General features: G+C 36.7%; 2 protein-coding genes across 5 annotated transcripts; both read left to right on the top strand.

Moving 5' to 3' along the window:
- The first annotated feature begins 250 nt into the window (after positions 1 to 250).
- LOC127943096 (uncharacterized) lies at positions 251 to 10,212 on the top strand. Its single transcript, XM_052539284.1, has 10 exons — positions 251 to 513; positions 3,894 to 5,958; positions 6,143 to 6,242; positions 6,435 to 6,512; positions 6,609 to 6,707; positions 6,787 to 6,919; positions 7,015 to 7,129; positions 8,341 to 8,465; positions 9,144 to 9,227; positions 9,306 to 10,212. Exons 1-10 carry the CDS (start codon positions 474 to 476, stop codon positions 9,395 to 9,397), a joined length of 2,931 nt encoding a protein of 976 aa, XP_052395244.1. The 5' UTR covers positions 251 to 473; the 3' UTR covers positions 9,398 to 10,212.
- A 333-nt stretch (positions 10,213 to 10,545) lies between these two features.
- Positions 10,546 to 20,726, top strand: LOC127943097 (xaa-Pro aminopeptidase 1). Of its 4 annotated transcripts, none has more exons than XM_052539287.1 (20): positions 10,546 to 10,687; positions 11,990 to 12,114; positions 13,117 to 13,180; positions 13,739 to 13,843; positions 14,102 to 14,194; positions 15,338 to 15,481; positions 15,606 to 15,701; positions 15,855 to 15,936; positions 16,014 to 16,224; positions 17,028 to 17,117; positions 17,200 to 17,250; positions 17,381 to 17,439; positions 17,693 to 17,770; positions 17,867 to 17,938; positions 18,745 to 18,805; positions 18,930 to 18,999; positions 19,078 to 19,251; positions 19,361 to 19,437; positions 19,686 to 19,784; positions 20,433 to 20,726. In XM_052539287.1, exons 2-20 carry the CDS (start codon positions 11,998 to 12,000, stop codon positions 20,550 to 20,552), a joined length of 1,863 nt encoding a protein of 620 aa, XP_052395247.1. In that variant the 5' UTR covers positions 10,546 to 10,687; positions 11,990 to 11,997; the 3' UTR covers positions 20,553 to 20,726. The 4 variants fall into 4 exon arrangements, with proteins under 4 accessions (XP_052395247.1, XP_052395248.1, XP_052395246.1 ...); XM_052539288.1 differs by having other exon boundaries at positions 10,578 to 10,687; positions 11,993 to 12,114; XM_052539286.1 differs by lacking the exon at positions 10,546 to 10,687 and adding an exon at positions 10,711 to 11,726 and having other exon boundaries at positions 11,993 to 12,114.
- Positions 20,727 to 21,502: the final 776 nt, after the last annotated feature.

Genomic DNA, 21,502 nt, shown 5'->3' with positions numbered 1-21,502 from the left:
TTTTTGGGTGAACTATTCCATTCATTTTTGCCTACCCCAAAGATGTATAACAGTATTTATTTTTTTCTGTAGTGATTTTATCACTTTCAAAAACCCTTTATTCAGGGATAAAATGTGCTAATCCATGTTTCCATGGTTTTAAATGATGTGTTGTGTATGTTATCAGCTGTGTATATGTCAAGAAAAAGTTGAACACAGGATGTAGGGAAGCCACTCCCCCTGCTGCCCTCCATTGAGACTGTAGAAGAGACAAGCCAGAGTCTCATTCAAACCAGCCACACACTGAGACAGCAAGGAGTTCACTCACACACACACAAACTCACACAGATACAAGATCTAGTACAGAGGGTTACAAGAGGCTTCCCTTGTGAAACCACTAACACACAACTGTGTCTAGACTATATCACTTTCTAACTATTGCTTGAATACACACACACACATACACACTCTCTACACAAGCAACAGCTGTCAAGATGTTGCTGCCAAGAGCTTTGACCTTGTTCATCCTGTGGGGTAAGTTATTTTATTTATTTTATTTTTTCTTCAATTTTTTCTTCTGAATAATTGACTGAAGGTTCTCAGTGTTCGGTCTGTCAAGTTTGAGTTTCTGGAAAACTTCTGCAAAGTTAAAGGGAGAGGTTTCTGAATTTGCATCACATTGTGTCACAAGATACAATACTCTGTACTTTTGGACATTGGAATTATACATTCTTAGTTAAAATGTTACTAATTTAAGCCTAATTCTTAAGCCTAATTGCTTAAGAATGGTCAAAACTAGTGATACCTAGTGTTTGTATGTGATACTTATTGTTTCATTAGGAATAACGTAATGTTTAAGGCATAACAGGCACTGTAAACAAACTTCAAGGTTAATGTACTTACATGATTAGTTTTTATTACATGTGAAATATTGTTAATTTTAAGTCACATTTTTCAACTTAGTTAAACTGTATCCACACTACAGTTAGGTTGTATGAATTAAAAATATAATTTAACATTCATACCTAAACACAATTGGGAAAGTAGTGGAAAAGTATTTGATAATCTTTATGAATTGGAGTTTTGGATAAACTTAGCTGTTTTTTGCATTAATTACTCTTGCTCAGTATGACTCTGCTCAAATGTGACATTGTTTAATCAATAAACCTCAGAATTCGCTGAATTCAACAGGACAATCCTCAGCATTCTTCTTAGAGAATCTCTTGGAAATGTCATGTTTGCAACTTAAACACTAAAGTGTTCCTGTAGCTCAACTGGTAGAGCACTGCGCTAGCAAGCAAGCAAGCGCAAGGTTGGGGGTTCGATTCCCCGGGAACACATGATATGTAAAAATTGATAGCCTGAATGCACTGTAAGTCGCTATGGATAAAAGCGTCTGCTAAATGCATAAATTTAATTTAATTTAATTTAAAAACACTAACACCTGAAACCACCCGTCAAATAAAGGTGATAATAATGTCCTGTATCTGTTTTATTGATATCTAACAATCGTACACATAACAGAGGCGCTGACATGAGTAATATGTCTCTTCTTACACTGGAAACATGACTCAGCGTCTAATATTATATTAATATTTCAGTGATACAGCATCCGACTGATCTGTTTGATAAATCTGCATGTGATCTGCTAAAATTAAATGCTTGAAATCACAGTTTTATAGACTTCCTGAAAAGAATGAAATTTTTTTTATAGTAATACCCAGGGCTCGAATTGAGGGTAGATGCATGTCTGGTGAAAAAAAAATGACAAAAAGCATCCCCCCGTTAAACCACCCTCCCCCCAACCATCCCCTTTAGACTTATAATGTTGTGTATTATGTAAAATTAATTGTGCAAATTAAATGTTGAAATTCCTAAATAATGGCGATTGGCCAATCAGAACTCAGTAACAAGCTCCCGCAAGCTGAAGCAATTTCAGTAATTTTTTGATGCAAAATGTTTCTAGCGCAACTTCTGAAGTTTTTCTTTAAAAAGAAGACAACAGAAGGAATATTTTTTTCCTTGATTAGACTTTAAAGACATTGCCCTGACACAATGGTGTAGCCATAATTTAATATTTGGCGGGCCAGGGCAAAAGTGTGCTGGCACACAATGCGGCCATACAGTGGCATAGAGCAAAACGGCAGCCCCCAATCTCGAACCCTGAGCCAATGGATATCAAACAAGCAACAAGCAAACTTTGCGTAAGAGTTAGGCATTGAAACTCTTGAATTTCTTAATCTCAGTTGATTCACTAGAAAGTGAAAGTAAAAACCGACGGTGCTTTTGGCATGACATGCTACATTGACGACATATATTCTCTGAGACGCTGAGAAACTAATCTACTTCATCAAAATAATTAATATATAAATGTAAAAATAAATAAATAAAAAGAGAAAAGGGTATTCCTATTTTGTGTTAAAGAGGTTGTTTTTTCTTTTTCTTTTTTAAGTCGGTGCTTTAAATAGAGCTTTTTTTAATATAATAATTTTAATTATAGGCCTATAATTAATTGTATATTAAACCTCTTTTTAAAAAAAAATTCAATGAGGAGCAGCCTAAACTAGCCTAATGTTTTTTTGTCCTCGCAGTGCGTCATGCGGTGATGCACTATGAAATTACTTCGGGGGAAATTAATTGTAATAGAAACACAAAATGTTTTTAATTTTAATAATTTAATAATAAAAGAAACTTAATAATATGAATAGGCCTAATAATCAGAAGAATGTAACTCAAATTTGAATGTAATTCAACACGCACAAATGTACACAATGCGCAACATGCCCGAAAAAGCCAGAATAACCATTGGATAAAACGGCTGTAAGTCAAACTCATCAAGAACTATGCAAAAACACATAAAAGTTTTAGTTTTTTCAGATGTTATAATAGTTATCTAATTGTGTTAAAATAGATGAAACTATAATTATTTAACAAATATTATATTTGAATAATAAACTGAGGAGGATGCGCCCGTCAGGCCCGTCCGCTGCCTTTGCCTCTGCCCTGACATAATATCATTGTGCTGTAGGTGTGACTGTAAGGGACTGAGACGAGCTGACGGGTATGTCACCGACTTTGCAAAAAAGAAACAAAAGCACATCTTGAGAATCCAGAAGCATTCACTGCACAAAGACCATTAGAATGCAGTTAGAATGCCCTTTTAATTCAAGCAATGAAAGAAAAAGTACCCATGCATGAGTTTTTATGTTTTAATATTCATTGCACAAGCAATGTACTTTTCTGAATATCGGCAAATAAATATGCTAATAATTGTATACAACAGTGTAGACTAGAGCAACACTGTGTTTCATTTCTTGAATGAATCTGTTTTTGAATGAATCGTGAGCCAGTGATTTAACAGTCCATTCACTTGTTTTCCACCATATATACATAAACTGACAGTCACTACTGATAAGCTACTGTACTACTAAATATTGTAGAAACTGAATTTTCTTAATGATTTGTATTGTAAAAAGCGCTGTACAAATAACCTGAATTGAATTGGACTTGTTTAGTTTTTAATTGAATCAACCGTTTTGATCTAATCATTTGATTTGAATGATTTTATTTTTGAATGGTTTTATTGTTATCTTTATTTATCCATGACAGTCCTAAACCAGTACAAAAACACATTCAGCAAAATATTGTTTACTTGGCAGTACTGACACAGATTCCTCCATTACAGGCCCCAGAATGAAATAAAAAAGCTTTACAATTATAGTCTCTTTAATAAGGCTAATTTCTCATTAAATAAAAACCTTCTCAGACAAACCATTGCTTAAAATTAGCTATGGGACAAACCCTAACCCTACCCCATGCAAAGAAATTGATCACACCACCCTCCCCCCCTGAATTTGCAATTCGACCACTGTTAATACTTATGACATTTTGTGTATTCCGTTGACTCTGTTCAGGTTCTGCCTCTTGTGTGCAGTATCGGGCTGACTTCAACATGATGGGAGTCACTGGTTGGATCCTCTTTGACTCCACAGAGCAGAAGTCCACCGCTAATCTCACAGGAACTGGCACATGTCGAATCAATATCTCCCTCACTACATTCCCGGTTATGTACGGCCATTTTGCTTCACCCTGTCAAAAGTCACACATAGGAGAGAGTGTGTTCACATTTTCTGTAGATCAGCCTCAGGCTGTTGTGAATGTGTCCAGTCTATTTGAACAGAACATTAGCCTCGATGCCCTCTCTGTACTTGTGGACACATGCACTGGCACAAGGATTTGTGCTGGACTTACATCAGAGTCCCACGTAAGGACATGGCAGGCACGGTTTTACAGTCCCATAGCTGGAAACATCTACATCCGGCAAGTGACAGGAGAAGCAGGGGCAAGGGTTCTCTCAGATCTAAAAAATGTAGATCAGACCAGGACTTTTCCAAATGTCACGATCTTAGTGTCACAAAGCTCTGCCACCAGCTGCAATACACTTCTTGGTAGTCTGGATCCCAAGAGTCTTACAAAGCTGGGTGTTTTGAACGTGGGATCACCTCTAGAACCTGTGAAGTCTCGGTTGGAAATATCCACTCTCAATTCTAATGTCCACTTTGCCGTTCTCAACTTGACCTCGAGCTACATGTGTGCAGAGATCCGAAGCGTCGCAATGAAGGTAGTTAGTGCTGTGGTGAACATGCAAGGGATTAAAGGCTACTTCACCTTCCAACAACCATCTCCGTTTGATCTCACCACCATCATTGTTAACCTGACAAACCTGGATAGAAGAGTTGGCCCGTACCACGTTCATCAGTTTCCCCTGCCCCAAATGAGATCTCCATCCGATAGCAGCTGCAGTAACAACAACCTTGGGGGTCACTGGAACCCCTTTAATGTGAATACTCAGGCACCAGAGTATCCGCCACCAAGAGGCTCCACTCATGATCTCTTTGAGGTCGGAGATCTGAGCGCCAAGCATGGATCTCTGGAGAAATCAAATAACTTTCAAGCCACTTTCACGGACTGGAACCTACCTCTGTTTGGGCGGAATAGCATTGTGGGTCGCTCTGTCGTGATGCACCTTCCCAATGGGACCAGATTTGCTTGTGCAAGTCTCGGCTACCCAGGCGAAGTGTCTGTCGCCAAGGCTGCCTTTCGTGGTCTGGTTGTGGGGACGGTCCTCTTCACCCAACTCAGTAGTGACCCATATTCTGATGTCTCTGTATTTATGGACCTATCCTACGGACAACTTTCTGCACCTTCTACGATGAATCACAACTGGCATGTCCACAACTATCCCATCAGCACAGAGACTGACAATGACAAGGGAGGTTGTCTGTCCACTGGAGGACACTGGAATCCATACAACATAGACACCACGGGGAGTGTATACACTGTTAACTGTGCTCCCGACAGTCCTTTTGCTTGTGAAGTTGGGGATATCTCCGGCAAGCACAAGACTGTGGACCTACAGTCTCAGATGGGAACAGTGGCAACCAAGAACTTTTTTACTGACACCACCTCTTGGTTGTCTGGAATGGTTGGACGTTCTTTGGTGATACATGGTCCAAACCAAGCAGGTCCACGGATTGCTTGTGCAAACCTCACCTTGTACCGTTTTCCCTCTGCTTGCTCGGATTCTTGGCTTGGACCTGGAACTTCTGAAGGTCAAGTCAGATTCTCCCAAGTTTCTCCTCAAGGGCCAACAATCCTAAATATCTCCTTTACTGGGCTTAACGCGAGAGCTGGTGGCTACCACATTCATATTCTTCCAATCAAGAGCACCCAGGAACCTTGCTCGGACACCAACATCATGGGACACTTCAACCCGTTTTCTGTGAACACAGCCTCATCTCCAGCTCCAGGGAACGGCACGGTTGACCAGTATGAGATTGGAGACATCAGTGGGAAGTTTGGAGACCTGACGGGTCAGAACAGCTTTCAGAACCAGTACACGGATGGTAACATGCCACTTTCAGGACCGAACAGCATAATTGGCCGGTCTCTGGTCATACATTACGCTAATGGCTCAAGGTTGGTTCCTTTTTACGAAAATCATACATCCTCAAACATTTTGACCTTTGAAATAAATACAACCTATTAGTTTACTTCTCCATAAACTATTAGAGGGGGAACCATAAATAAGTGAGACAGGAAAACAACTGCAGGTGCAACTGATTCCCATTTCTGCATTTTCTCTCATTATTATTATTCACAGAATGAGATGTGCAGATATCTCAGCAGAAGTCTCCCAAGACGGAAACTGGGTGATCGCCAAGGCCATGTTTAGTAGTGCTGTAACTGGAACAGTGATGATGGTAAAAAGCATAATTGCATATTTCTATCACATTTTGTCCAGAGCATCTGGTCCATTTGACATCTGTCTTTCTTTTTTTTTTACTTTCCTTCAACCCATTCCTAAACCCCACCCTAAAAACAAAATATACATTTTTAAACAAATGTTAAACGTAATAAATTAATGCTAAGTGATACACTGTGCATGTCTTCAGTCCCAGCTATCCTTTCCAGATGGTAGTTTTGGTGACGTTATGTTAGAAGTGGATGTGCGGACATCACAGTCATCAAATGTAAGTTATATTTTATCAATTTTTTATTAGTCATATAAGCTATCACAATGATATTTAATTTAATTTAATATGAGGAATTTTGCTATTGGTTTCTAGTTTGCAGAAGCGTCCTGGTACATTGCAGATAAGCCGGTGGGGTCAGATGGTACATGTCCTGCCGAAGAAGAAATGTATAATCCATTCAACACGACAAATGTGAGGGAACTGCTATTTTCCCATACAGTTGTAAAATATACTATGCAAAATAATGAAGACAGAAATCATTCTCTCTCAGATGAACAACTGTTCTCAGGACAGGGCTTTGTCTTGTTTGGTTGGAGATCTGACAGGCAGACATGGATCCCTCAGTCTTAAAAAGAGACAACTGTACAATGACATTCTGCTGCAGCTGGCTGGAGACTTCACAGGTAGCACATGTGAAGAACTTGCACAGACATGATATTTTAGAATAAAATTCTGCATAACGATCAACAATGAAATTCTCAAATGTTGTTCCCCCTAGCTGTCCATAGGGCATTAGTTCTCAGACTCAATAACACCACAACCGCATGTGCAAATATTCACCCAGAATCCCCTTCTGCCACCCAGATTTTCCCCACAATGGCCTCCTTCAGCAGGTATATTCCTCAAAATGATGTTCATGCTAAATATTCAGATATATTATCTGTATCAATGTGATAACAAAAATGTTTTTTTTTTTTTTTTTTAAATACTAAATAAGTATCTTATTTTTAAAATAAGATAGAAGTAGATCCTTAAGTTGACAATTGCATACTTTCCGAAAAATCATGGATGGGAAATAATTATAATTCAGATGACTGGTTTCGCGTAACACAATAGTTCACCTTCCTGTTTAGTTTAGTTAATCTTCATTTATTTCCCAAAGACAAATTTGTTGCAAGCATATCACATAAGACTAAAATGGACAAACACACAATACAAATAAACACACCATAGGAAGTCTCCTTCCTATAATTTTGTTTGGTTCTTTGACCTGAAATTTAAAAACTTCACAGTTGAGGGGACGAATGAATGTCTAAACCGATATATTTTACTAATAGGAGTTCTGTACTGAATGCCAGAAGGGAGAAGGTGAAACTCGTGATACATAGAGTGGGAATCATCTAATAAAATGCTCTAGTCTATGATATAACTGGGCCATAATCATCTGCTTCCTTCTCATCATTTTACTTCCTTTGACAATTCTTGTTTTCACATTTAGAGAACCGCTGCTTCAGAACATTGGTTTTGAAACTTGTGAATCCATTAGGTTGCGATTCATATATGCACAGATTTTTTACATGCACCCCTAGTTTTCCCTTCCTCTTCTCTAAAGCAGCACAACATGGCCTAAACCCCTTTGTTACAGTTTATCTGGGTTCGTGATGTAACAGACCCAAGGAGAAGCTTGTTGTTGTCCCTCACCAAGTGTTTTTGAGGCATTAACCTGCCAGAATGTTAAAAGACGATATTTCCATTTGCATTGAATTTTCATCACTGCAACTTCGCTCATCGCTCAAACAGCAACATTACAAACTAACTAATGTTAAAAAAGTGAAATCGCAACCACCCCTTTAACTCTCTGTGTTCTCTGCACGAAGAAATCCAACCCAAAATCATTAAAGAGTTTCTCAACTAAACTATGAGGCTGAATGGTATTAAAACCTTTTTTAGTACATGCTGCTATGATAATGTGATTTTTTTATCCTTTATAGCATAAAATAATAATCACAGGTCAATCATTACATTATATTTAAAACATATTTTTTGCATAAGCAGTACATGCTTTATTATGACACATTGTAATGTGTAATAATTTTGTGTACAGGCATGATTTCCGTAAGAGAGTGTCAGATGTGTTAAACCTGCACATATCCAGAGTTTCCATCTTACCTGGTTCTCCTTCTCAAGAGCCTGATGGGAAATGCCAGCAGGTCATGTATCTGGTGTCAGGTAAACAAAAGCACGGACTATGAAGTGCAGCTTTTGTCGCTTTTCAAGGAATTGCTTTCAGCTTCAAATTACATCTTAAAAAAATTGAACCCATCGAGTGAGACACAGAAGAAGAAAACTGTGAAATGTTCTTCAGACACATGTATACATTGACCAAAAGTTAAACACTTGTTATACAATAAATTACTCTATAAACTATTCTATAAATATCTGTATCTGTATATACAAACATATTTTATAATGTGTAAATATATACATATATAAATATTATGTAACTAAATCAAACACAGTTTATTCATTAACACTCCTATAATGTGTAAATGATTTTTATAATTAGTATGATCATTTATATGATCGTCTGTCACAGACAGGTTGCCGCAGGGATGGGAGTATGAACTGACTTAGTATGCTTTGTCTGTTAAAACAATGAACAATCCTGTCCTTTCAAAAGACACACAAAAAAAAAGACAAATGTTTTATAGGAATCACTTCGAAATTGTACACCGACAGTGAGTAGTGAAATTGTAACGACAATCTAAACAATCAAATTTAAGTCTTCAAAAATGTAAGTCCTAGAAATATAAAATGCTAAATGATCTATTACCAAAATGACCAAATTTATAGTGACAGGTTAAACAGATAGAAACATAAATGTTGTTGTAACAACTTGTTTTCCAGGTGAGGTGAGCCAAGAGAAGCTGAGATCAGTTAAGACGAGTGACATGATGGGTGTTTTCAAAGAATCAAAGACGTGCATTCCAAGTAAGCCTGTGTTTCTTAACATTTGAATCTTTATTGAGTATTTTACACTTTATTACCTGGAATCCCTTCCTTCTTCAGCTGGAAACATGGGACTGATGCTGGTCCCCTGCAGGATGTTACTGTCAGCTATGACGGCTGCAGTCTGTCTGCTCAGGTTACTGAGGCACTAGATGGACCTTGCAGTGATAACACAACACTGCCTTTACTTCATTACCTGAATAAACCAGGACACCTTTGGCCCAACTGCAGGAATACATCAAACTGTCAATATTGCTATACCAAATCTTTAGAGAACATTCCTCATTTTATCATGTTACACAAAAAAAGTAATATGATCATGTTTTTGGATCTTGCTGCTCTGTTCTTAATAGTGTTGTATGGGATTAATGGGATTAATTGTATTTGTTCTAAATTCCTCAAAAACCCAACTTAATATTATGCTCCTTCCCTGTATCTCTGATTTATTTCTATTCGGTGTAAATTTGTATGATGCAATCTGTGTGAATACAATACCTCCCTTGTTTTCATGCAACACACTCTATAATTTGTTATTTGAGCCTGTGATGAAGTCTTACATCTTTCATTGTTTGTGCGTTTTTTTTTGTTTTTGTATTTCTGGCAGGTGATTTGCTAAGAATATTACTCATATAAATGTTATGTAATTGTGGGGGATGTAAGAATTTAAAATAAATAAAGTATTCAGCAAGGATATAAATGTTACACTGTTAAAAATACATTATTTCAAATTAACTTTATGTCAAAGAATTCTGAAACCAGCCTAACTTGTTTTCAACGTTCATAGTAATAATGTTTCATGAACAGCAATCAGTATATTAGAATTCTTTCTGACACTAAATACATAATGATGCTTAAACCGTTAAAATATATTCATTTTAAAATATATGTAAATTAGATTAGTTAGTTTAATTTGTAGTAATATTTCAGAAAAAGGTTACAACATTTGTAATAAAGCAATTGAAACCTTGGTAAGCATGCAGTCCTTTACCTAACCCAAATATGCATTATATATATCTCCAAAAAAAAAAAAAAAAAAAAAAAAAATAATATATATATATATATATATATTACTTTTTAATTTACCAGAAAAAGTAATTACACAGATGTAGCATAACACATTACTTTTTATAAAAAGTAACAAACACGTTTAGTTACAGTTTTAAAGAGTATATATATATATATATATATATATATATATATATATATATATATATACATACATACACACACACACACACAGATACATTTAATATAATATGTACTTTTTTTAAATGTCTAATGTATTACACTCCTGTCAATCCAAACACTGACCGCTGCGCGCGCCACGTGACTGTCACATGAGCACACGCGTCATCACTGTAATGGCAGCTTCCTTTACACACTAACACAAGGAACAGCAGAGTTTTACCAATAGTTTACATCTCAAGGCTCGCTTCTCTAAGGTAACTGGCGAATTGTTTGATGTCAGTCGTTCGCTGTATGTGCTCCATGCTCAGGAAACAGCAGTGGATCGTGCAGCGCGAGAGCAGCGCGAGTGTTGTTGTTGTTGTCGTCACTTGCATAACACGCGTGTTTTGATAAATGGAGAAGCGTTGGCAGGGATCACACATTCTCTCTCATTTGATAACAAAGAAGATATGTCATGACATAAGTGCAAATAAATAACACAAATAAAGTAAGTTATGTTTGCAGATACATTGTTTTGTTTTGGAAAGCATACCATTTAGATGATACGGAACGATACGGAAACTGCCACACCTACCACGAACAAAACATAAAACAAATAACTTACAACCAAGTTTTCTTTCGGTTTAATTTAATGATGCGTTGGCATTTCCTCGTACACTGCCGATTTTCCGTGTAAATTAATGCTGGAGAACCGATTGTTTAAATGTTTCATTGTTTATGTTGTCGCAGTTCATCCAATCAACTGTCGATATGATAATTCCATCGATATGATTGGATGATGCAGTGTATTCCTTTTGAGAACAGTGCGTTTTATTTGTGAATGAATGAATGAATTAGCACAACCCAAAGGGGTTTTAACCATACACATAAATAAGAGGTATTTATGATATCTGTGATATCTTGAATTTCCTGGAATCCCTACAAAAATTAATTATAGTAACAATACTTTACTCCAAATTACATAGTACTTTTATTAGTATTATAAAATTATAATGTAGTCCCTTATAGAAACTATATTTATTTATTCGTTAAGTTGATTCCCTCATTCACTGATATTAATGACAGAAACTGGTATCTTTGAAAGAGGACGTTTAGTGTCTTTTGTTTCACATTTGGTAAAGGTTGAATGATCACAGGGCAGGATGACAGTAAATCTTTAACTATGGGATGGCCGCTTCATGCCACCCAAGAGACCGTCTGTGCAAGGTACAGGTTAACAATCTCATATCTTTCCAACTTTGAGCTCCACATTACCAGCAAAGTCTCAGGTTCACAGAGAGAAAATGGCTTCAGGTAAATAACTGGTTACAAAAGGCTATTTATTTATTTTAATTTTTTGCAGACTTGCACACATTTCTCACTTTGCAAGTGTCAGTGCATTAGTAACTTGTTAATTGTGTATCATACATCTAACATCAAGGTTACATTTTTTCCTGGTCTTGGTTAACAGGTCTGAAAATGAAAGGTCATGTGTACTAAAATTAGATATTGACTGAAATATTACATTGGCAAATGAGTGTGAAGATGACTGGTGTAAATTTGACCACTTCTCTCAGCAGACGCTATGTCCCCAAAGATCACAGTGGAGTTGCTCAGGCAGCTCCGGCAGGCCATGAAGAACAGCAAGTACATCACAGAGCCCATCCAAGCTTACATCGTCCCGTCAGGAGATGCACATCAGGTGATATCTCAATACACTCAAACCTTAAAACACCTGAGCTGGGCTTCACAAATGTGATTCCTGTGATTTAGAAACATACAGCTTGTGGTGTATAAACATGTATGCCTATAAACACACAACTTGTGTTAATAAACATTCAACATTATAAACATAAGCCTGTGATTAAGAAACATTCAGGCTTATAAATATAGAGCCTGATTTAGAAACGTACAACCTGTGATTATTAAACTTGTAACCTTGTAACTTTGTAACCCTAAACTTGTAACATACACCCTGTGATTTATAAATGTACAGCTTGTGATTTGTAATGTACTATATACTGTTTTTATAAACTTATAAACAGAGCCTGTTATTAATAAGCTTTCAACTTGAATTTACAAACATATAGCCTGTGATTTGTATAAATACTGTTTGATATATTTATAAGCATTTCACTGTGTAAACATAGAGTATGAGATTTATAAATGTACAGCCTGTGATTTATAAATGTACAGGCCATGATTTATAAATATATGGACTGTGATTTTTAGACACATAGCCTGTGGTTTATAAATACAGAAAGTGCAAACACTTTATTGTTTGTAAAAACAAGTGTGATTTTATCCAGCTTTTTTATTTCTAAACATTCAACCTGGTTTATAAACGTACAGACTGTGATTTGAAGAAAACCCTGAATGTGATTTATAAACATTTCACTTTATAAACATAGACCTTGCAATTTATAAACATTCAGCCTGTGATTTATAAATATACACCCTGTGATTTGTTTTTAAAACATTTAACCATATTAACATCCAGAACCCTAGAATAAAAAAATGACATAATCCACTTAAGCTGCTGCAGTGTAATTGTGTGTGTGTAGTGTCTCTGTTCCCTCAACACCCCCGACCCAAACCCCAAATCAGGTAAATCAACAGAAATTAGGATTGATTGCTGACAGAGCTGATCTCACTTATTTCCTTCATCTCTCTCTTTTTCTCGCTGCATCTGTCCTTCCTGCAGAGTGAATACATCGCACCTTGTGACTGCCGTCGTGAATTCATCTGCGGATTCAACGGCTCTGCAGGTGCATGCAAAGGATTCACTTTAATAAAATGAACTACAGTAACATGTAATACTCTTTTTACTCAGTCACAGTGGAGATTTATCAAATATAGAGTTACAGAAATTGGAACGATTGCATTCATATAAAGATATTGATTACTTACATAACTAGAAATAGACCAAAAGCACACAATATAATCCCAGAATTAAAAAAATAATGAAAATAAAAAACGAATTGGCAATTCTTGACATTGTCAAGACAAGACAATGCTGATCACTCAACGAAATGCCATTCATTCAAAGAATGGGGAAGTAATTATATGTAGTAGATATCTAGTAGATTTATATCTTACGACTATGAAAGGCTGCTTGTTATACAGGATTTACAGCTCAGTGGTGTGACTTTTTTTTTTTTTTTTTTGACTGTGGTGGCCCATGTGGAACACAGATTCATTCAAGGGTGGCATGATGCATAACTCAAACATGTAATCAGTGATTTACAGATGTGCAGACTGTGATTTGTAAGCATATTCCACATTATAAACAAAGAGTCTGTAATTTACAATCATGCTTGTTTCAGGTACTGCTATAGTGACAGAACAGCATGCTGCTTTATGGACGGATGGGCGGTACTTCCTGCAGGCCAGCCAACAGATGGACACTAACTGGACCTTGATGAAAATGGGTACAGTGAATGATAGCATAGTTTTATGACATATAGTTGCTATAGTAGGTCATTACATCTGTTATGAGATTGTTGTGACGTAATCGTGAAAGCATGTCAGCCAAGAAGCTGCTTTTCATAAACCATTGCAAAACATCTATAAGAATACATCGTTGAATTTGAATCTGAACTTCATGACTTAATATAAATCAGTGTTGAGCTTTGCATTGATTACTGTATATGCAATCTGTGTATGATTCTGATGTTTTGTATCGTCAGGACTGAAGGAAACACCATCTCAGGAGGACTGGCTCATCAGCGTTCTCCCAGAAAACTCCAGAGTGGGAGTTGATCCTTGGATCATTGCTGCCGGTGAAGAACTCAAGACCATAATGAATAGAGTTTTGATCCATACAAATATTTTCATTCATAATAATAGCGGTGCCATGCAACTTTTTTTTTTGTTTTAAAGGAAACATGTTATTTACATATGCATACAAATATGTGTTAGTGAATTCAAAAATATGTTTTTATTAAAGTTATATTAATATTTGTCTTTATTTACATTTAAAATTAAACTAAATTTAAGCATTTAGCAGACACTTTTATCCAAAGCGGTTAACATTTTTTACCTAACATGTTCCCTGGGAATCGAACCCACAACCTCGCGCTGCTAACGCAATGCTCTACCACTGAGCCACAGGAACACTAACACTATTTATTTAAAAGTTATTTTATGCATGTCTCTTCTGCATATTAATCTAGACTACTGAAAATAATGAATATAGTCATCTATAGAAATATTTTCAGTCATATTTTTTATTTGTAATTTTTCTTTAATTTTTTTGTACAAATATTTTAGTGAATTCAAAAGCATTTGTAAATAGTAATAATTAAAAAAAATAATTTTAGATATTTTTAATAAATATATTTTATTAGTAATCATTAAAAAAAAAAAATCTAAAATTCTTGTCAATGTGCATGATGCTTTTGCATTTTACTTAAGACTATTGAAATTAATAAATATACATCCATATCCAGAAAATATATTTCTGTTCTTATCAATAGGGCTGTCGTGCTACATTTTCTTTATTTTTATTAAAATTATATTACAATTAAAAATAATAATAATAATTATAATTGTATTACTGTTTAATATTCAAGATTTAGAATTCATTTGTATCTTTTATAATATGTGACCCTTGACCACAAAACCAGTCTTAAGTCACTGGGGTATATTTGTAGCAATTATCATGCATAAAATAATATGCATTGCTAAGAATTCATTTGGAGTATTTTAAAGGATTTTTTTGCCCCAAAAGATTCTAGATTTTCAAATAGTTGTATCTCGGCCAAATATTGTCCAATCATATCAAACCATACATCAACGGAAAGCTTGACTGGTTTTGTGGTCTAGGGTCACATATAGTAACACAGTATTGTGGAGATATCCTAATGATTTGAATTGTTGGATGTCATGCGGGTGCATCATGTGTCTGTGATGGTGTTTTTCAGACCAGTGGAAGAACATGTGGAAGGCTTTGAGCGGCGCGGGTCACTCTTTGGTGGCGGTGCAGGACAATCTCATTGACGCCATCTGGGAGGATCGGCCACCTCGTCCCAGCACCAAACTCATCGCCCTGGGACTCAGATACACCGGTCAGCACATCTCACTGGATGATAATATAGAAATGTGATCCTGAAGGTCAGTCATGAAGCCTCCACACAAGTTTGTGCCACAGTAAAGTAAGAAAAAATGTTTTTGTCGCTTTTTCCCACGCAGGTCTCACCTGGCAAGATAAAGTTACAGCTCTGAGAGGGAAAATGGCAGAAAGGAAGATCTCCTGGTTTGTGGTCACAGCTCTAGATGAGATTGCATGTACGTATCACCACACTGCACGCGCTGTGTGTGTGTGTGTGTGTGTGTGTGTAGCGTGCACCTATTTATTATTCACATTTAATACATTTTACTGCATGAGAGAAGATTTATGAATTAATACTGAGAATATGAAATCTCTCTTTCTCTCCACAGGGCTTTTTAACCTGCGCGGGTCAGATATACAGTACAACCCCGTGTTCTTCGCCTACGCGATCATCGGCATTAGCAGCATAAAGTACAAATGCATTCCTGAGTCTGCACTTTCTACTGAAAATGTCCCAGATTTCAGTTGAGCTCACTTCTTGTTGTTAGGTTGTTTGTGGACAGCAAGCGTCTGTTGGAGCCTGCGGTCCGGGAGCATTTGGAACTGGACAGCCCCAGCAAACCAGATCTGACCGTACACTGTTTTCCGTACGAGTCTGTGTACACCGAGCTGCAGGCGGTCTGTGCGGCGCTGGCACCCAAAGAGAAGATGTGGATTTGTGACAAGGCCAGCTGCGCTCTTACACAAGTCATACCCAAGGTGAGTCACAGTAGGCAGTCATTTCAGAGTTTATACTGATATATGATTACTTAACTATATGGCAGTATATGTTTTCAATGCAGGTCATATTATGAAAGTTAAATGTTTTTTTTTTTTTTTTATGTTTGCAGTATGACCCGTCCTCAATAGCTAAGGAATAGATTACCAAAAATTTTAATTAGCTTAAATGTACTCATCCTTAGGCCATCCAAGATGTAGAAGATTTGGAGAAATTTTGCATTGCATGACTTACTCACCAGTGGATTCTCTGCAGTGAATGGGTGCCGTCAGAATGAGAGTCCAAACAGCTGATAAAAACATCACAATAATCTACACCACTCCAGTCCATCAGTTAATGTTTAGAGACAACAAAAGCTGCATGTTTGTAAGAAACAAATCCATCACTAAGATGTTTTAACTTTAAACCATCACTTCTAGACAAAATACCAGTCTGTAATCAATAACACCGCTTCCTCCAGTGAAAACATCCATCCTTTGTTGTCCTCTCACATCAAAAACTTCACTGTATATTTACTGATTACTTTGATGTTTTTATCAGCTGTTGGGACTCATTCTGACGGCACCCATTCACTGCTGAGCAAGTGATGCAATGCTACAATTCTGTTCTGATAAAGAAACAAACTCAAATCTATATCTTGGATGATCTGTGGGAGAGTAAAGTTTTAGCAAAGGTTCATTTTTCTGTGCACTATTCCTTAAAGAGGTCTTGATATCTGACTTTTTCCATCTAAAGTGGCTGAATATAAATCAATATCGTTGATTAAAGGAATGTAACTGTCCAGGCCCACAGATCTGCAATCCCATACACACCCTTATGTCTGGCTAAAGCCGTCAAGAACCCCACAGAGATCCAGGGCATGAAGATGGCACACGTGAGTCCACATGGCTAGAGATATTTCAGAAACCCTTCACTCGATCTGCTTTATTTATTCCCTTTATTTATTGTTATCACAGATCAAAGACGCAGTGGCGCTGTGTGAACTTTTTGCTTGGCTGGAGAAAGAGGTATCATTGTATAGATGTTTTATTAACTGGAAATATAATTAGGAGTCTTTTTCTGCTATTTATTGTAAAGTTTCCTTTTTTTATTGAATGAATTAAGAAAATATATGGCTTGTATTTTTCATTTGTACAGATTCCCAAAGGAACGGTTACAGAGATATCAGTGGCAGATAAAGCTGAAGAACTACGTAGGTGAGTCAAACATGCTGCATTTGACCTGCAAAAAGAAGAAAATAATGAATTTATCCACACTCAATGACTTAATTACATTTGTATATATTTCTATAAAGAACTGTAGCATCATAATACTGACGTAATGTTTGGCAGTGAATTTTAAATGCGGCCTTATGTCTTGTTTTTGGCGCCACTAACTGGTGATCTGTGGAACTGCAGACAACGAAAAAATAAAACTACTCTCTAATGAACATCTTTTATTTCTATCTAGTCAACAGAAAGACTTTGTTGGGTTGAGTTTTCCAACCATCTCTAGTGTGGGACCGAACGGGGCGATAATACATTACAGGTCAGCTCTTCAGCTCTTGATAATCCAGTATTTAAGGAAACACTAAATGGAGTTTTTATTCTATTTTTAAGTACCCTTTTCTGTCGTGTCTTTAAGGCCTCTTCCAGAAACCAACAGGACTCTTTCTCTAAATGAAGTTTATCTTATTGACTCCGGGGCTCAGTACTTGTAAGAACATGAACACTGCTCAAAAGAAATCACAATCAACCTAAGATTACATGTTTTTGAAAAGTTAGGTGTTCCTGAGTGAAATGTAAAAAAAAAAAAATATATATATATATATATATATATATATATATATATAAATATATATATAAAAAAATATTTTTATTTTTTTATTTTATTATTATTATTATTATATTTTTATATATTGCTATATATTGCAAAAAATCTTAATGTTATCCATGTAAAATAAAATATTTGTATATTTTTAAGATTTTTTTGTTTTTGAAAGCATTCTCTAATGCTCATTAGGGCTGTATTTATTTAATCACATATACAGTAAAAACAGTAATATTGTGAAATAATATTACAATTTAAAATAACAGTTTTCTATTTAAATATATATTTCTATATATAGCAATTTATCCCAGTGATTTAAAGCTGTATTTTCAGCATCATTACTCCAGTCTTCAGTGACACATGGTCCTTCAGAAATATGCTCAAGAAACTTTTTTTCTTATGAAGTTTTTGCTGCTAAATATTTTAGTTGAAACTTAATGCTTTTTTTCAGTATTTTCTTAAAAATAACAGCATTTATTTTAAATTATTTCTATATAAATTCCCCTTTAAGAATGTATATATATATATATTATTGTATATTGTAATATTTAAACATTTTATTTTAATAGGAACATTTATTTAAATTGTCTGAAAGAGCAATAACACTACATTTAAATATGTAAATACCCGAGTTAAAATAAATACAAATATCTACTATGAAATTATATTTTTTTTGTATCTTTGGTATTCAGAGATGGAACTACAGATGTGACGCGTACGATGCACTTTGGGACTCCTTCTGATTATGAGAAGGTAAATAGTAAACCGTTTTCATTATTTATATTATTTTTAACACCCTTCCTACTTTACAGTCTGAAAGCTATCAGTCTACCCAGAATGCCAATAGTTCTGTCCTTCCACGCTCTGATCTCCACAGGAATGCTTTACATATGTGCTAAAGGGACACATCGCTGTCAGCGCTGCAGTGTTTCCCAGTGGAACCAAAGGTACATCTCTAAAACCAGTCTTACTCAGTGAAGCTGAGAGAAATGTTTCGTCTCAGTGGACTGTGCTCTTGTGTGCAGGTCATCTGCTGGACTCGTTTGCTCGCGCTTCTCTCTGGGACGCTGGGTTGGACTATCTTCACGGTACCGGCCACGGCGTCGGATGTTTCCTGAACGTGCACGAGGGGCCGTGTGGCATCAGCTACAAAACGTTTGCCGATGAGCCTCTGGAGGCTGGAATGATTGTCAGTGATGGTACGGAAATGCATACGCGCTGTAATAATTATTTTCTTCTTGTTATTTGAGTGATATCTTTACATCTTACATTGTGAATGACATCGTCTCATGCATGTTTGGTTTCCAGAGCCTGGATACTATGAAGATGGATCTTTTGGCATTCGGCTGGAAAACGTTGTCCTGGTAATTCCTGCCAAAACTAAGGTAACTACTTCATCAAGTCACACCATAATCTGTTCACATTTATGCCTAGAAAATACATAAATTTTCTGACACAGTTCATTTTAAAGATGCACTAGCTAAATTGTCTTCTGGATGTCTGTGATGCTTCATCCACACCAACAGGTGTCAGTGTTGAGTTCAAGATATAAAAACCCTAATTCAAAACCGATTTAATGCATCTAGAGAGGGCTAGTGTATGTTATATCAGTTTTTCCTTTCCTTTCGTTCAGTATAACTACAGAAACAGAGGTAGTCTGACCTTTGAACCCCTCACCCTGGTCCCCATCCAGCTGAAGATGATCAACACAGAGCTGCTCACACAGAAAGAGGTAAGAGCAGCCCAACAGATACTAGGGTAGAGTTGTATAAACACCCCCAGTTAGCATGCTAATATTGTTTTTAGTTATTAGGCTGTTTGTAGTCTGTTTATTACTTTGAAAAAAGTCTCACAAACATTGCTCGTTACAAAGTGTTTATTTATTTCACTACTCACTGCTGTGTGCGTGTGGATGGGTTAAATGCAGAGCGCAAATTGCGAGGATGGGGCCATATTTGGGCTACACGTCACATACATACCTTACTTTTTAAAGCCCAAAGTATACTTTAGTTTTGACACGAATGTTAGCATACACTTGTAGCAGAACACACAACCTTTCAAAGTAAGACTCAAGTAGTTGCATTTCCAGTAGTTTGTTGTTAACCACAGTGGGTCAGTGGTGCCACCTTGTGGACAAACTAATTAGTGCAAAAATATTTACAATATTTACATCAACAATATTTACATCATTTTGTTACGTTTAGGTCATTTACTGTACATCAATTCATGACATCAGCATACGTGTAAAATCTGAAGTTTACTTGCTTTTTCCTTGAGACCTCGTGTGAGCGTTTGAGTTACATAAATCCTTCAGACTACTCTGAATTGGCTTTCATTATAGCACGGATTGCTGTAATAACACATATCTGTCGTCCTGCAGCGTGATTGGGTGAATGACTACCACAGGAAATGCCGGGAGACGATTGGGGCGGAGCTCGAGCGCCAAGGCAGGAAGGTGGCTCTGGATTGGCTGATCCGAGAAACTGAGCCGATTGTCTAAAAATATTGTTTACTGGTTTGTTTTGTCATCGTCATATCGATGGCCATTGATTTTTTTTCCCTCTTGCTCTCTCTCAGCTTTTCTGGTGGATATATTTCAGTTTCTGCTTCTTTTGTAAAGCACGCTTTCATCAGCTGTTTTATGAGCCAATTAAACCATATGGAAGAAGATGCACAGCCTTTGTTTTACACAACCATTCATTTACATTTTAAGAAAAAGGGCAGCACGGACATTCTGCTAAACGTCTCTTTTTGTGTCATATCACATGATGGTGAGAAAACTGTTCCTGGAATACTACCTTTCTACAGCTGCATGTAAAAAAGGGGTGGGGCTAGGACGATGCCGCTGTTGGGGGCGTTGGTGTAGTCCTGCAGTGGGAGAGGGGTGTGTATAGACACTGTGTGAGGGGGGATCCTGTCCTCCTCGTGTCCCACAGGCAGAGGGTTGGTGTAGATGTAGTGGATGCGGGAGTTGTCCTTCAGCTTCTCCTGTCTTCTGAACAGAGCGAGCGGGTCACAACAACTATGGGTTTTCCTCACACACATAACACCCAGCGGCTCTTCAGGAACCTCGCAGGCCACGGCGCTCTCATAGACGTGTGCACGCTTACACTTCCTGTGACACAAAGATACATAATGTTGCAGATGTCAGACACACTTCAGGATCCAGTAAGATTGCCTAGACCGATTAAGACTATACAGAAAACGATTTCAATGCTTTTGCATTCTCTAGCAAACTTTGGAAATTCTTGAGAAACTTTGCATTCGCACTCAAAACATTTACATTATTTTGCAAAATATACTGCACTTCTGTGGAAAACTATGCATGCGCTCACAAAGTTTAGCTTTTTTCCTATTAATTTTTTATATTTAGTTCCTCCGAGAAACTTGACTTTGCTCACAAAAGTATGGAGTTTCCCTGAAAAACTTAGCATTCTCTAAACTATTGCG

Source organism: Carassius gibelio, chromosome A22 (assembly GCF_023724105.1).
Source record: "Carassius gibelio isolate Cgi1373 ecotype wild population from Czech Republic chromosome A22, carGib1.2-hapl.c, whole genome shotgun sequence".
Taxonomy (NCBI): domain Eukaryota; kingdom Metazoa; phylum Chordata; class Actinopteri; order Cypriniformes; family Cyprinidae; genus Carassius; species Carassius gibelio.
This window is presented reverse-complemented; position numbering and strand designations above follow the sequence as displayed.